This window comes from Haemaphysalis longicornis, unplaced genomic scaffold (assembly GCF_048455015.1).
Source record: "Haemaphysalis longicornis isolate Haplotype H1 unplaced genomic scaffold, Haemaphysalis longicornis Haplotype H1 scaffold_9, whole genome shotgun sequence".
In the NCBI taxonomy this organism is placed as follows: domain Eukaryota; kingdom Metazoa; phylum Arthropoda; class Arachnida; order Ixodida; family Ixodidae; genus Haemaphysalis; species Haemaphysalis longicornis.
In genome coordinates, this window is record NW_027526460.1 from 56,737,964 (window position 1) to 56,751,760 (window position 13,797).

Sequence of the window (13,797 nt, forward strand, 5' to 3'; positions counted from 1 at the left end):
TTTTTCTGCTTTTTTTAACCCTTCACGTCTCCGAGCGGTTCTCTCTCTACTTTCAGCTCCTCACTCGCGGTGCCCAAGCTCACTACACGCCGCAACAGTCAAGGTGTGAATCGCATGGCGCGTTTTTGCACAGCGATTTGTGCGTGTCGGTGTGGCGTGTGCGTTTTTTTCACACCCGCACCAGCAATTCTGCACCCGCAGTCGCCTGAGCCTCGGTCAGAAAATGACGTGCAACACGTGCGGCAGTGGGAAAAGTCTGAGCGCCTTACGCCAATGAGCAGGCGTGCACCTTATGGCAGCAGTTTCAAAGCGCTCGAGACAGCTCGCTGGCACCGGAGCCTGTATGTCGCCGTCACTTGCTCGCTTGGCAGTCGGGTTCCTCACCAGCTCGTTCGTATCATCTGCCGGGCCGCGCAGGTCCGTTCGTACGAGCTGAAATTTTTCCCGCTGTAAAACAATGCCATTTCGCCGGCAATTCTCAGAAATTCGTATCATCCTGAAATTCGTATCACCCAGAATCGTACCATCAAGATTCCACTACTTGCTGGGAGAGAAAGTAGGACATTGAAATGGGAGGATGGTTAACTATGGTGTCCAAAAAGTGTTTCCAGTGCTGCTTGATGGTGGCCTAGTGTTCATCGAGCTGATATTTACCACCCTAAGAAGCCCACCTGGCCTGGGGTACAGTTGCGGGCGATGCACTTGCTGCCGGACAACTTCCTCATTACCAAGGATGAGGGCATATCAGGGGTCACCCATGTGATGGTAATGTCGATGTTCTGTTAATGAAGGACAATATTAATCTCTCGTACCTGCTTGAATCATAGGCTATGTGGAAGATGATGTTAAAATTCTACAGAAGCTGCACAATTATCAGTACAAATATTTGTGTTCTTGTAAAAGTAAAATATTGATGTAATGAACAATGAGACTAAGTGAGTGAGAAGATGATATTATTGATTTCTGTCCCTTTAAAAGGAAGGCTACCCTTGAAACCTGGCTATTCTACTTTGAGGTGCATCTGGATACCTGAATGAAATTTTGGGAGAATATTAACTACACTAACATTAGAATGACTGCAAATTTTCTGAATTTGCCAACATCAGTTCCCATGCTACAGAGACCTAACAAGATAGTTCATGTACATTCCTTAATTAAGAAAGCCCTGAAGAAATCCCCCAGCACAGAGGAAGGGCACAATCTTTGCTAGTGATCTTGAACAAGTACCACAGGGCATGACAAAGCCTGCCTTTTATTTAATTTCTCCACAGCAAAATTATATAACACGTTATGTTTCTCTGTTCTCCCTCCAGACCCCGCTCATTACATTGTACTTGTCCATTATAATTATAATTGTATATATTTCAAAACGATCGTGCCCTGACAAAGTTATTCACGAACATAACAAGAATATGCTGGCCGGGTTTGTGGAAATAAATAAGCTTAGGATAATGAAGGAACCCTTCCTCAAACGAAGAAATAGGAAATGGGCACGAAAAAGGCCCAACGATGTAGCTAAAAATGAAATTTACTTCTTTTATAAGTGACCATCCTGGTATAGTGCAGGATGCAGATGTGCTAGGCAAGGTCAAGAGCAGTGATTATAGGTTAGTGAGGTGCAGGATAAGCCAAGATCTCACAAGAAAAAAGTATGAAACTAGCAAAAAGTACAAAACCCAACTCGCAGTCAGTAATAGCCAGAGTGCAGGAGTGTTAAATAATTTTTCACAACAAACTCGCATTTTTATCTTGCCCACAGAATATGTAATGTTGTTCCCTCGGCAGTATGGATGACTAGGGAACTGGAAGAAGCTGATGCACGACTGAAAGAGTAACAACATCACTCCGTCTAATGCTCTCTCAACAATCGAAATGCATGCATCAGTGCGTGGCACAAGGGCATCCAAGGCCAAACAGCACCAAAACTGTGCCCGCTGGTCTTTCAGTGTAGATCTACCAGTGCTGCACTATCCATGTGGTGGCACTGTGCTTCACAGTTTATCAAGAACACTGTGATTGTGCTTAACGACAGGTTTGGTCGGCCTGTAAGATGGGGCAACGAGGAAGCGTTGTGCGCTCGCTACTCACTTAAAGGGCTCGGCGAGGCAGGCGCGCGCCCGGTCGGGGGCCCCCAGGAGCTCGTCGAAGCGCGCGCGCAGGGGCCTCAGCAGGGCCTCCCAGAGGCGGGGGGCCTCGGGGGAGCGGTTGGCCGTGCAGGCGATGGCCAGGGCCTTGAGCAGCGCCCGGTGGGAGCCGGGGGCCAGGGGTCCCAGCTGGCCCTGCGACTGCCGCTGCAGCAGTGCCAGCAAGCTCGGACATGCCGCTGCCTGGTGGCCCCTGCAGTGGCGCGTTTAGCATTCAGGAACAGTGGCTGCACGTTGTTACATGCCAACAGTGACACAGGACAAACAACACTCAGAATGGTGGTAGGTAGTGCAGCACTGCACCACATAAACAAGGGGGGAACAATAATCAGACCTAATAACCCCTTCTTGACAGTAGTACTGCTCACCTATGTTGACACCTATGAGGTTTGAGCAATTCCCCCTTACTGGCTTTTACTCTTTTGATGTTCTCTACCAGTCAGTGAATTTGCTAAGTGCAGAGGGATCGCCACCTCCATGTTCCCATTCAACGTAGACAAGATTCAAGCTACTGCACATACGCTTGTAACCAGAGTGCTCCCCACGATGGGTGGCGGTGGAAATGCCGCCCACTGCTCCTCTTTACCGCCCATCTCTCTGGTTCACTGCCCACTGTTTAAATTAAGTTCGGTAGGCCCCACCACTCCGACTGACCCATTTTGAAATGCGCCTGAGGAACTGAAAACGGCCACTGGGCGAGAGCAATCCAGCGGTAGCGGGCAGCACAGCTTGCTGCCTGTATACGTGGAGGAGTCTGAACAAGTTGTTTTCAAGTCAGAAAAATGGCCAGCTATGTGCGGTATTGGGCCAGCGGTATTTGACCAGAGTTGTTGAATCCTTGTGATTAAAATTTGAAATTTTTGAACTTAACATCTCCCCATTCCCCCTGTTCTCAGAATGTTCACCTCTCATAAATTCCTGGGGAGAACCCTGCTTGTAACCAGGGATGCATGCAAGAACAGTGCAGATGTTCTTAACTAAGTCAACCGACGACTGCAAGAAGTGAGCAAGTTATTGACGTTCTCAGTCCAAGGTTCATGGGTTCTACGCTCTGGGAAGCAAGCAGGAAAGCCATTGTGTGTGCAATTACAGTAGGGCTTGGGAAGGACAGGCAAGCATCTACTGGCCTATGCAATCAAAGCAAATACACACATGTCCTGCTCACAAAAAACAGTTGCACAGGATTCCCTCCTCCATTTGAAATGAAGCCATCCACGAACATGGCCACAGTTTGGTGTTAAAAAGAATGCCTCTACATGATCTTTTGCTACTAATCCCTTGCTCCTAATGGACGTCGCATTAAGTGGGAAAACACAGCCTATAGACTAAACAAAAAATTGAAGCCCAGTAATGTGATTGGCCCAAGCCACTTTGGAGCAGCCTTTGGAGCAGCTAAAATTATGTTTTCTAGCAGGTCAGCATGCTTTTCGAGCAGGCGTATACGTATCGCATAGTGTGACGGCAAGTGATGACTATTTGCACAAAGAATAAAAATGTTTATTTTATAACCCCCAACGTAAGCAAACCACTGCATCCAAGTTTCTAAAATGTCTGAAGGTGAAAACAAAAAAAAATACCATATTCACAAATTTAATATTATGCTAATGCACAAAGTGTATGAGATACATGACAAAAGACATACATATTGCAGAATAAATTCTCACGATATTGGGCAAATGACAACGAAAGATATGAGTAAAAACTGGCTACAATATACGGAATGAAAAATAACCTACACACACTCTCATTTGAGAACCACAAGAAAAAATAAAAGAAACCATTGCACCAGTGTAGAAAACAGTGACGAACAAATGCTGCAAACTAACTTACAAAATGAAATTTGCTGCCTCAGGTAACTAGGTTGCACAACTCTTCTTGGCACAAGCGAGTTTCGCCAATGCTGAAGCAAGCCTTCTGCTAGAAGTGAATGCCCACTTTCAATGTCACCAAAGTCTTTGGACTTCACTCCCCAACCAATCAGACGATCAGCATTGCTGATCATTTTTTTTTTTTCCGTTTCCACTTCAGCTTGTGCCGCCCGTTCAGCATTATCCTTTTTAGGTGATTTAGTTGAGTCAGTACATCTCCGCTCAGTTACCCACTCTTCTGAAGCAACACGCTCTCTATACCTATTGGAAGACCAAGCAGTGCAAGCACTGATAAGCCAGTTGAGCGTCACTGGCATCACTAGCACAACCCTAACGAGCAAGGAAGCTCTCACGGCGAGCCTGCAAGCAACCACGGCAGTTTGCGAATGGTTCCAGTTTTGGTGTTAAAAAGTGGCAAAGCGAACGGCAACTTCTCGCAGACTTGGCGCAGACTGCTCATATTTGACCAGAATGTAGCAGGATGGCGCAGGATTCGCCTCTTGGCACAGTTTGACGCAATTGGGGCAGCTATCACATCACTAAAAGCAGCTCCACTCAACGGGAAATTTGTCAGGTGCAGGGCAGTGATTCTCTAAAGAGGCTGTAGTGCTCTCTTGACTAGTTTCAGTATCGGCCTGGCATTGGTACCAAAAGTAGTCAAGAGAAGGCGCCACAGCCCCTGAAAACGCCTACAAAGAGACACTTCAAACTTTTTTGCTTCACACTTCACAGAAACATAGCAGCAGATGTGTTGCGCTCGCACAAAGAAGTGCTTTGATTGGAGATAGGGGGGGTTAGAGAGAGAGAGAGAGAGAGAGAGAGAGGAGAGAGAGAGAGAGAGAGAGAGAGAGAGAGAGAGAGAGAGAGAGAGAGAGAGAGAGAGAGAGAGAGAGAGAAATGAGAAATAGAGAGGTATAGAGGGGGAGGGAGGGAGGGAGGGAGGGAGAGCCAGGGGCACTCCTCCTACCTCTCGACGTTGTTGAGGAGGGAGACCATGGCTTGACAGGTGGTCAGCGTGAGGGCGGCCTCGCTTCGCCACATCTCCAGGTTGGAGCACAGCTTGCCCAGCACCCAGTCCAGCACACAGGGCCCCGCCTCCGAGTCACGCCCAAACGCTGCCACCAGCGTTGGGCTCATCTGCAGGGTCAGCCCACCAGGGGTCAATCGGGGCTGGAACACCACCTCTGCCGGATCATGTGAACGTCGCCTTTACCGAAGAACGTTTTCCTGCTACAGCCAAACCTGATTGAACCCCCTTACATCGAATTATCATGTATATCGAGCAATCTTTGAGCACGGTAAATTTACAATGGGACTAAATAAGCAAAAATGAAGGAAGCTCACACTAACGCGTAACACTTGAAGGTAGCGAAGCTGTAAGCAACCTTCATGACCATCACGACGGTTTAAGTCCACAATTGCAGCCGATTTCTTGTTCGTTGCTGTAATGACCTTTGCTTCATCTCTGTTGGTATAAGCGTTAGCTTCCTTCATTTTTGTAGGTTTTAATCATTGGTCATTAAACGTTGTGTGTGCGTTAGCACGTCTCACGACTCACGGTCGAACTGAGCATCGGCTCCCGTTACCGACGGAAGTTCCCGCTGCTGACGAGCGGTATCGGCTGGACGTTGCCGGTATCATTCACGCATCTTCGTCCAGTTGCATTGAACGGATTCAGTGTTTTGGGCCCACCGACATCTCTTGATGATAACAACTTTATTTTACCCAAAACTCGGTGAAAAGAGGAAGGGGAAGTGGGAGTCTTCCTGAATTCCTCCCCCTCAGATGGCAGGCTGCTGCCTGCCCTTGGGTGCGAGCGGTATCTTCAGCCAGCTGGACAACCTTGGTTTGTATTTTGGGGTCGGAGCGAGGCAAACAGGTGACGTCTCTGGGCAGCATTCTCCATGGCCACGTGGTCCGTCTTGGCTCTCTGGACTCATTTCTGTTCTCGATCCCCAGCACGACGAGCCTTGAGGCGAGCGGCCTCCTCATTGGGCGTGCGGACGTCTCGTGGGCGACCCACCCCTGCGCCTGAGCTGGCGTACTTCTAAGACGCATGCGAATGACGAACGCACAGCCCTATGTCGTGAGCGGAGCCTTTAAGTGACACTATCAACGTGATTGCGATAATGAAAGCGTTGCCACGATTATGCTGGAGTTTTTTTTTTGGCCAATCTTGGGCAATCTCTCCAAGTAGGTATCTTTGGCATGACAAATGTGCGCGGGGGTTTTAACTGCTGGGTGGTCGCCGCGAGGCACAAGCTCACGTGCGCGCACTCACGGGCGCTCTTCTTGCTTTTGTTAGCTGCCAGGAGGTCGCCACGAGGCTTGCACTCACATGCGTGCGCTTGGAAATTTCTTCGTATTTTTAACTGTGGACATAAAAAATTACGATTTGCTAAAGAGCTTCGCTTTAAAATTACACTTGTTAACAGCAAGTAGTGCGGCGGAGTGTGAAGAGATGGTGCTAGGTGCGCGGAGAAGTGGGCGAAGCGGGACGCAAGAGTGAGGAGTGGGAAGACACGGAGTGGGACGAGGAGCGGTGTGGAATAAAGTGTGGACGATTGATCAGGATTTGGTGTGTGTGTGTGTTCGCTCCGAACCCTGACACACTTACATCGAAAAAAAAAATAGCCGCAACTCCCAATATATTCAACCTCAAGTGGCACAAAAGAACTTCCGAAGGTTGGCTTTCCCTCGCTTCATCTGGATGTCTAGGTACCAAGCTAGAAGTTTGTTGTTATATCATATATCCTACATAGACCAAGAAAAGGGCATTAGTATAAATTTTAAGAAAAGGTCGACACTGCACATAACGTCACGGGAAAACCTGACACCAGAGGACTGCACAGCTAGGCATTTCTTACCCAGAGGGTGAACTCGCGTAAACTGCCGCGTATGTAAAACACCCACACAGGCGTCCCCCAAAGCAATTACAATGTGGGCTTTTGAATTTCACTAAATTTCTACGCCCTGTAAGGCCTCCCCTCCTGGTGCATGCAAATTAAGCCCACCATTCCAAACTGGGGAACTGCCTCCATGCTAGCAACAGCTGCCAGGAAATTGCTTAGGGGGAAGCATTTGCAAACATTCATGCACCCCGCTGCAATTTCTTCTGAAGGTGCCCATACTACTGCATTCTCCGTGATCAGTTCTCTCCCCGGCAATCCCTGCCCCGCAAGTGGCAAAGTCACACACACAGTTAGCTGAAAAGTCACACACCACGCCTGGTAAAATGAAACAAAGCAGCAGAAAAACAAAGCAAGAAGAAGAGGTGGCATTTTTCCTTCTTTCAAGCCAGTGCATGCCCACCACGCTCGTGTGTGCACTACCTGGCTGGGAGGGGCCGCAGTGTCACTTGCTAGGTCGCCCTCAAGGTCCCCCAAAGCGCCCTTAAAGATAATCCGCACGGCCCTGCGTTCCTAGAGAGGGGGGAGGAGGAGGGGTGCCTTGAGCAAAGGGGAGGCGACAGGGGGGGCCCCTGCGTGGCCCACCTGCGAGTAGTAGGTCTCGTTGGGCAGCAGATAGGTGAGCCCCCAGCGGTGCAGAAACCACACCAGCGTGATGGCCACCTCGGGGCTCAGCTGGGAGCCCAGGCCCGCCTGCAGGGCTGCCCGCTCGACGTGGCACAGCTGCAGCACCGCAACCGTCAGCCTGCATACACGCGGCCACAAGACTTCGCAGGGTCACAGAAGGTCACACGGCGGCAACAAAATCAGGACATTCACATAGGTATGGCCCTGGGCATTACACAACTGCTAAATGCCATCACTACCAAGTACGGGCGTGTGCATATTCGAAACATGCAAATATCACCGCAAGTAATGAAAAATTCGATTTGGGACCGAATTAAATAGCAGTCTTTCGAAGCTTCAAGCAGATACTGCATGATACAGGAAACCATTCCTTACATTAACTATAAGAAATGTTCTACTAGAAACATATGCAAAATGCATCCTTTACAAAATCCAGGCATAAGCAATGTTGCAGATTGAACTGAACATCGTAAAATAAATGCTTGACCCATTTTCTTTTAAGATAAATTACTGTATTTGACCTGAGAAACTGTAAATTTCAGTTCTCGTACTTGCAATAACAAAGTATTCACTTCAATTTCACACCAGTAAAAAAAGAAAGAAGACATGTTCATTTTGAAAGTGAGAGTCACTATTCACACTGGTCTACTACCATTGATCTGTATTTGCCAGAGATTTCTCGCTTACTAAGCATAAGTAATCTGTAATAAAGTTAGCGCAAAGCATCAAAATAATACAGCTGAAAACACGGGTGGTAGAACCAGAGAATGCAGGCTCGCATTAAAGCTCTCATTAGTGCACTTTGCTACTGCAGCAGCACCCACATCTCTAGTTGAACTGGTGCCACTGACAAAGCGCTTGCCAGCTGCCAAAAGCAAAACCTTGCAATGATGACGACAGTCTCTTTGAGAACATGCTAATGGCTGTCAGCTTATTTCTGCCAATTTTTTTATCTACCGGAAGGTTTGTAATCGTACCCATCACAGCTATGCAGGCCAGCATTGTGCGGAAAGGTAGCCTGCCGTTGCCTATACCCTAAGACTTGCTTCGCAATCCAGCCATTCAACCAAAAATTTCAGTATTTTCACAGGCACAAATGGCGCACCTGAAATGACAGCCAGTAACTTCCCCCAAGGTTAGATATCTGCTTTCAGTGGTGGTGAAGCCACTGCATGAAGTGATCGCATGACCTCACCTGATGGCAGCACAGAAGAATACGAGTGACCAGACTGGCAGTTGGCTTCTGTTTTTTCCTCACTACAAAAGAGTCTACCAGTCACCACTGCTTTTGCACATCACCACGATGTGCAAAAAACACCCACCAAGCAATTTTTTTTCAAACTGAGGTCTGACGCGTCAAAGCTACATGTGAGCTAGGAGGCATGTTGCAGGGGAAGGCTATGGATTAGTTTAAGGGGGGACGTGGCTTTCAAAATCAACTTTTTTATTTCTTTGTGGATTTTGATGAAAATTGGCACAGCAACTGGAAATGCTTCTGTGATAACACCATAAAAATTTGAAGTTAATATTTTGATAACTTTTTTATGTATGAAATTTTCTTTCTGTTCCGCTTGTACCGAGCTTGAGCGGCTTATAAAACACGATAGAAAACTTGTTCGAAGTGCTTTGCATTCCCAAATGAATGGACGAGGTCGTGACAGTTTTAGAATTTTTTTTTTACAACACAATGTTTTTTAGTTTTCATTTTTTTAGAGGTTAATGTGCAACAGGCATGTCAACTGTGAACGATTATTTTAATAAAAAAATCACAAAAAACAAATCTGGAAAACCAAAAGTGTCACGACCTGAACAGTTCATCAAGGAATGTAATGCAAGAAACGGAATCAAAATAGACCCAGCGGTCACGAAGAAATCCCTGGGACAAGCGACACAGGTGGCAAAAAAAACTGTTTTGAGAAAACGGCTTCCGAAGTTGCAACATACGTTTCACATATCAAAAGTCGTCACGGTTGTAGCCTTTCATGTCCTTTTGAACATGGGGCTTCTGGAAGGCCTTGCCTTGAAATTGGAGTGCCTTTTCAGCCTTTCTCTTTCCAGAAAACATTATTTTCAGCTCCTCCGTGAAGAGTACATACCCCCCTTTGCAAACCAAACGGAGGGGAGATGGGTTTCAATGGGCTTTCAATGCAAAGTAGGTTAGTTGGTTGGCTGTATCGCACTGGACAACCTCCTTTTGCAGTGTTGTCACCATGGCAACAAGTTAAGCATTTTTTTTTACTTAAATTTGAACATTTTTGGCTTTTTTTATGTTTTATCTTGCCTGGCACAGCAACTTAGTACTCATAGTGCAGGTGTTCATTGCCAAAAGTTTGCATACCACAAGGTTGAAAATGAGCTGCTTTGAAGCTTGGTAGAGCATTCTGCATAACTCCCAACTTCAATGCAAGAGCATATTTTTTTACTACTTTTGACATTCAAGGCATCCAATATTTCTCGCAGCACAGCCAGTATGCCCTGAGCAATGGTATCAATAATTTACCTAAAAAAATCACTGTTAAATGCTGCCACAGTAACGTACATTTTTAACGCAGAGAGCATATTTTTATTCCTATATTACTAACTCAAACCTGTTTGCATGAAAATTACAAGTGCACGGGAAACGCTGCGCAAGAAAGGCGATATGGCTCGCGCACATCGCAGCGCACGCTTACCGCGACATATCGAACTTTGATTATACCTGATATGGCTGGTCAGGTCGCTTTTAAGATTAAAACTAACGTCGCAGGCATTAATTACAACTACTGGCGTTCAATCGTAACCGGTTGCCCAGTCATGTGATGCTCCAATGCGCGTCGGCTATGCCGTGCGCGCCGCAGCGTTTGACGCGTCGACCGTTTCTTTCTCAAGGCTAGCGAGCCCACAGTCAAAACACAGCAATAACTAAGCATGTAAACATCGCAAATCCGACTAAAAGTTCACTTCACGAACCGCTATCGCAAGCGCGCACACCGCGTCACCCTCCGGGGTCTGGCGACGGTAGAGTCACGCGCACCACGAAGCGTTCGATGACCTCCGCCTTTCGAGCCACACAACTTCCCGTAATCTGGCTCGTTATCTCTGGCATTCCGATCGCGATAACGTCCGTGTTGAATACCACAGATTGAACAGAAACTCGGCCGAGCGAAGCGGCGAAAATGAACTCAATCCGCTCGCTACGCAGCTCAGGCGGCCGCCATCTTGCGTTGCGCCCGCGACATCCAATCAGGAGGGTCGTCGTTCTGTGCCCCGACCGGAGGACCAATGGCGCTTCAGCATCTATTTCTAGCTTCGTTTGTGCGTCGTTTCTTTTCTGCCGTTTGTGCGTTTGTGAATGAACGAAGATAAAAGAGACTAGCGGAACCGGAAAGACGATCGCTCGGCCGATCTAACCATATCAAAATGGCCGCGCCCGGTGGCACCGTTGCGGAGATAGAGCGCTCCGAAAATTGCCGTTTTTTCGCCCTTTTGCGCTGATAGTTTGTCACCGCGCCTGACAAAAGTATTTTTTTATGCCACTTTGCGACGCTTTTCAGCGTAAAAACTTTGCAGACGCACAGAATAGGAAACATAGAAGCCGAATATGTGGGTTTCAAAAAAACGATGTTTTGGTCATTTTTCCGAAGTTGAAAGCCGCGTCCCCCCTTAACACTGCCTGGAGATCTTTAACGTGCAGTGAAAAATGGGTGCAAACTGTGCTTTTGTCTTTTGCCTCTGATGGCAAGGAATGTAACGCAACAGCTGCCGAGAGATGGAGGACGGTCACCACTCACCTGACAACGGGGTCCGCATTACCCTGGACGGCAGTGACGGCATCTGGCTGGCCCAGTCGCGAGAGTAGTGCCAGCGTGGCGGCAGTATCGGCCCCCGAGTTGAGGCTGTACCGGGTCACCTCCTTGGGGATCAGCGGCGTCTCCCCTTCGCTCACCGTGGTCATCAGGTGGCCTGCATAGGCAGGGGCACAGGGCAGGGGCACAGGGCAGGGTCACTTCCGGGGGGCAACAGCGTACCCAATGGGAAGTGGCCAGAAGCAGCAGGGCTTTTGTTCCCATCCACTGGTGTGCTTGCAGCATGCCACTAGCAGCTCTGATTGTTTTAGAAACACAAGTGGAAAGCTCTTCCGCGTGCTTCGTGCAACCCCTGCACTATGAACGCTCAATACTACGGCATTTCTTTATAACTTTTTATAATGGTCGCAACATGGCAGTATAAATTTTCCGCAGTTGTGTGCAGCCTACTGTTTACTGGCTTCTAATTTTCAAAATTACGAGCCAGCTTCTTCTGCAACAACAAACCTTTTGAATTTGACATGCATAGTCAGCATGAGGCGCAATGAAAGTGAACCTGTCGGCACATTTCAGATTCCTGACTCACGGAGAACCCTCGAGCGAACAGCAGGAGGGGGCAGTGCTCACCCGTGATGAGCACCACCCAGTGGATGTCCTCGAGGAGCTCCCTGTGGGCACTGGTCATGGGGCTGCCCGCCTGGGGCTGCGCCTGCAGCAGCTCCTGCAGCCGCCGCGTCCGGTCCTCCAGCACCCTGCGAAGGGAGCAGGGCGGCACGGGCAAGGCCTTTTCACCAAGCTCCAGCTGTGTGAAAGGAACTTCCCCCACAATGACAGGTGGTAGAGAATTTATTCGAACGATGCTGACAAGCCTTAAAAGAAAAAAAAAAAAAAGCTACGAGTAGGTGCGTGGCGTTGTGGACAGGTTGGAATAGGGACTTCGCAGGGTTGTGTAGACAGGCCACAGTGGTCTGAAAAGCGGAACTCTTCTTTTCCTACACTTTACAGAAAATGTCACACAGCAGCTGCTGAAAAAAGCCTGGCTATGCCAGTGGCCATACAAAACCCATTTGCTAGTACCTATCATTAATCAGCCACGTATTTACTTTTTCATCATGAAAGTTCAACAAATTGCGAAATTTCTACAAAAGAAGATTTTAAAACATTCCAAGTTTTTGAAGTTCATCGCAACAAAGCTACACCTGGACTATGAGGTGCACTGAGGAGGCGGGCTTTGGATTCATTTTCCCAACCCAGGGATCTTTAACGCACAGAAAAATTCGGACATATGGGAGTTCTCACTTTCTGCCTCCATCTGAAAAGCCACCATCGTGGCTGGGATCAAACCCGCATGCTTGGACTCAGCAGCTAGCCTCAGCCACAGTGGCACCACGGTATATAAAAGTACATAAGAAAAAATTGGTGCCCGATATAAAAAGTTTCCTGCAAACATGTGGACACACAGGAATAAATCAGTGTGATCATGTTTTCTGCATTATGAGACTACTCCTAAGAGGCCTTGCAGAATGCAGCTCCAGCTGGGTGCCATTCTCATCTGTACTGCACAGTAACAAAAAATGATGCACGGAACAAAATCTAGCACAGTAAACGTATCCTTAAAGGAGCCATGAAGAGAAAATGCAAGTTGGTTTTATTCGAAAGATTTCGTGTTTTATAGTGCCCCCAGCGCTTGTCCGGATACAAACGGTGCTTTATTCACTGAGAAATTAAACAATTTAGGTTAAAATTTTGATTTTCCCGCTCAATCGTGCGTTTTCGTGGTCCCAAATGACATCACAGGAACCAACCGCTCTGCAGCCTAGAGTACCTTCATTCACGCATCCGCCGTACAGGGTAGAGACACGTATACGCTGGCGCCGCCATTTTCGGTTGCTCGCTTGCCGCCGAAGCAAGTCATTGTGTCAAAACCGCGCTAAAATTATCGCCGCAACGCGGTTTACTGAAGAAGTTTGAATCATATTGTCTGTTTCGCGTTGCTAGGTCTCGTGGGAAACGAAAAGAATAACGCGTTGAGCCCGTTGGCCCAATTGCGGCGGCACGGGACCGTTCAAAGGTTGTCTCCACCCTGTACAGCGGTGTTGGTTTGTTCCCGCGTTTCTTTACGTTCCGTAACCTAGATGACGCCACCATACCGTGGCAAGCGTTTGGTTTGTTTTTGCCCGCATTTAAACCTGGCTTGTTTTTGTTCTGGGAGAAAATATTCGTTCCCTGAAACAGTGCTCGCTCGACAAATGGGGTCAAGTAAGACACCGTTGCTTGCGTCAATCGGCCAGTGTCGTCTGAGACAACCCCAAGCCCCGTAGTGCTGTGCAGCTAAACCAAGCATGCTGTGCTCAGTACAAACAGCAGAACGCATCAATACTTCTTTGTTTACATGTGCTTTCGTAACTTCCACTGTTTGTCCCATCATTCTTATTGCTTTGTAAAGAATGTGCCCTAAATTTAA

At 47.8% G+C, this 13,797-nt stretch overlaps 1 protein-coding gene across 2 annotated transcripts in view; it reads right to left on the reverse strand.

The window, feature by feature from the left end:
• Positions 1–13,797, reverse strand: part of LOC144151865 (exportin-4-like) — a 39,336-nt gene that overhangs the window by 8,873 nt on the left and 16,666 nt on the right. The window contains exons 11-16 of one of the 2 annotated variants that reach the window (XM_077683022.1): positions 11,961–12,085; positions 11,319–11,490; positions 7,507–7,666; positions 7,345–7,434; positions 4,980–5,149; positions 2,089–2,337 (exon numbers count right to left, since the gene is read on the reverse strand). In XM_077683022.1, the coding sequence (XP_077539148.1) occupies positions 2,089–2,337; positions 4,980–5,149; positions 7,345–7,434; positions 7,507–7,666; positions 11,319–11,490; positions 11,961–12,085 (966 nt within the window). The remainder of the gene's footprint in view (positions 1–2,088; positions 2,338–4,979; positions 5,150–7,344; positions 7,435–7,506; positions 7,667–11,318; positions 11,491–11,960; positions 12,086–13,797) is intronic. The other variant, XM_077683024.1, reaches the window with a different exon arrangement.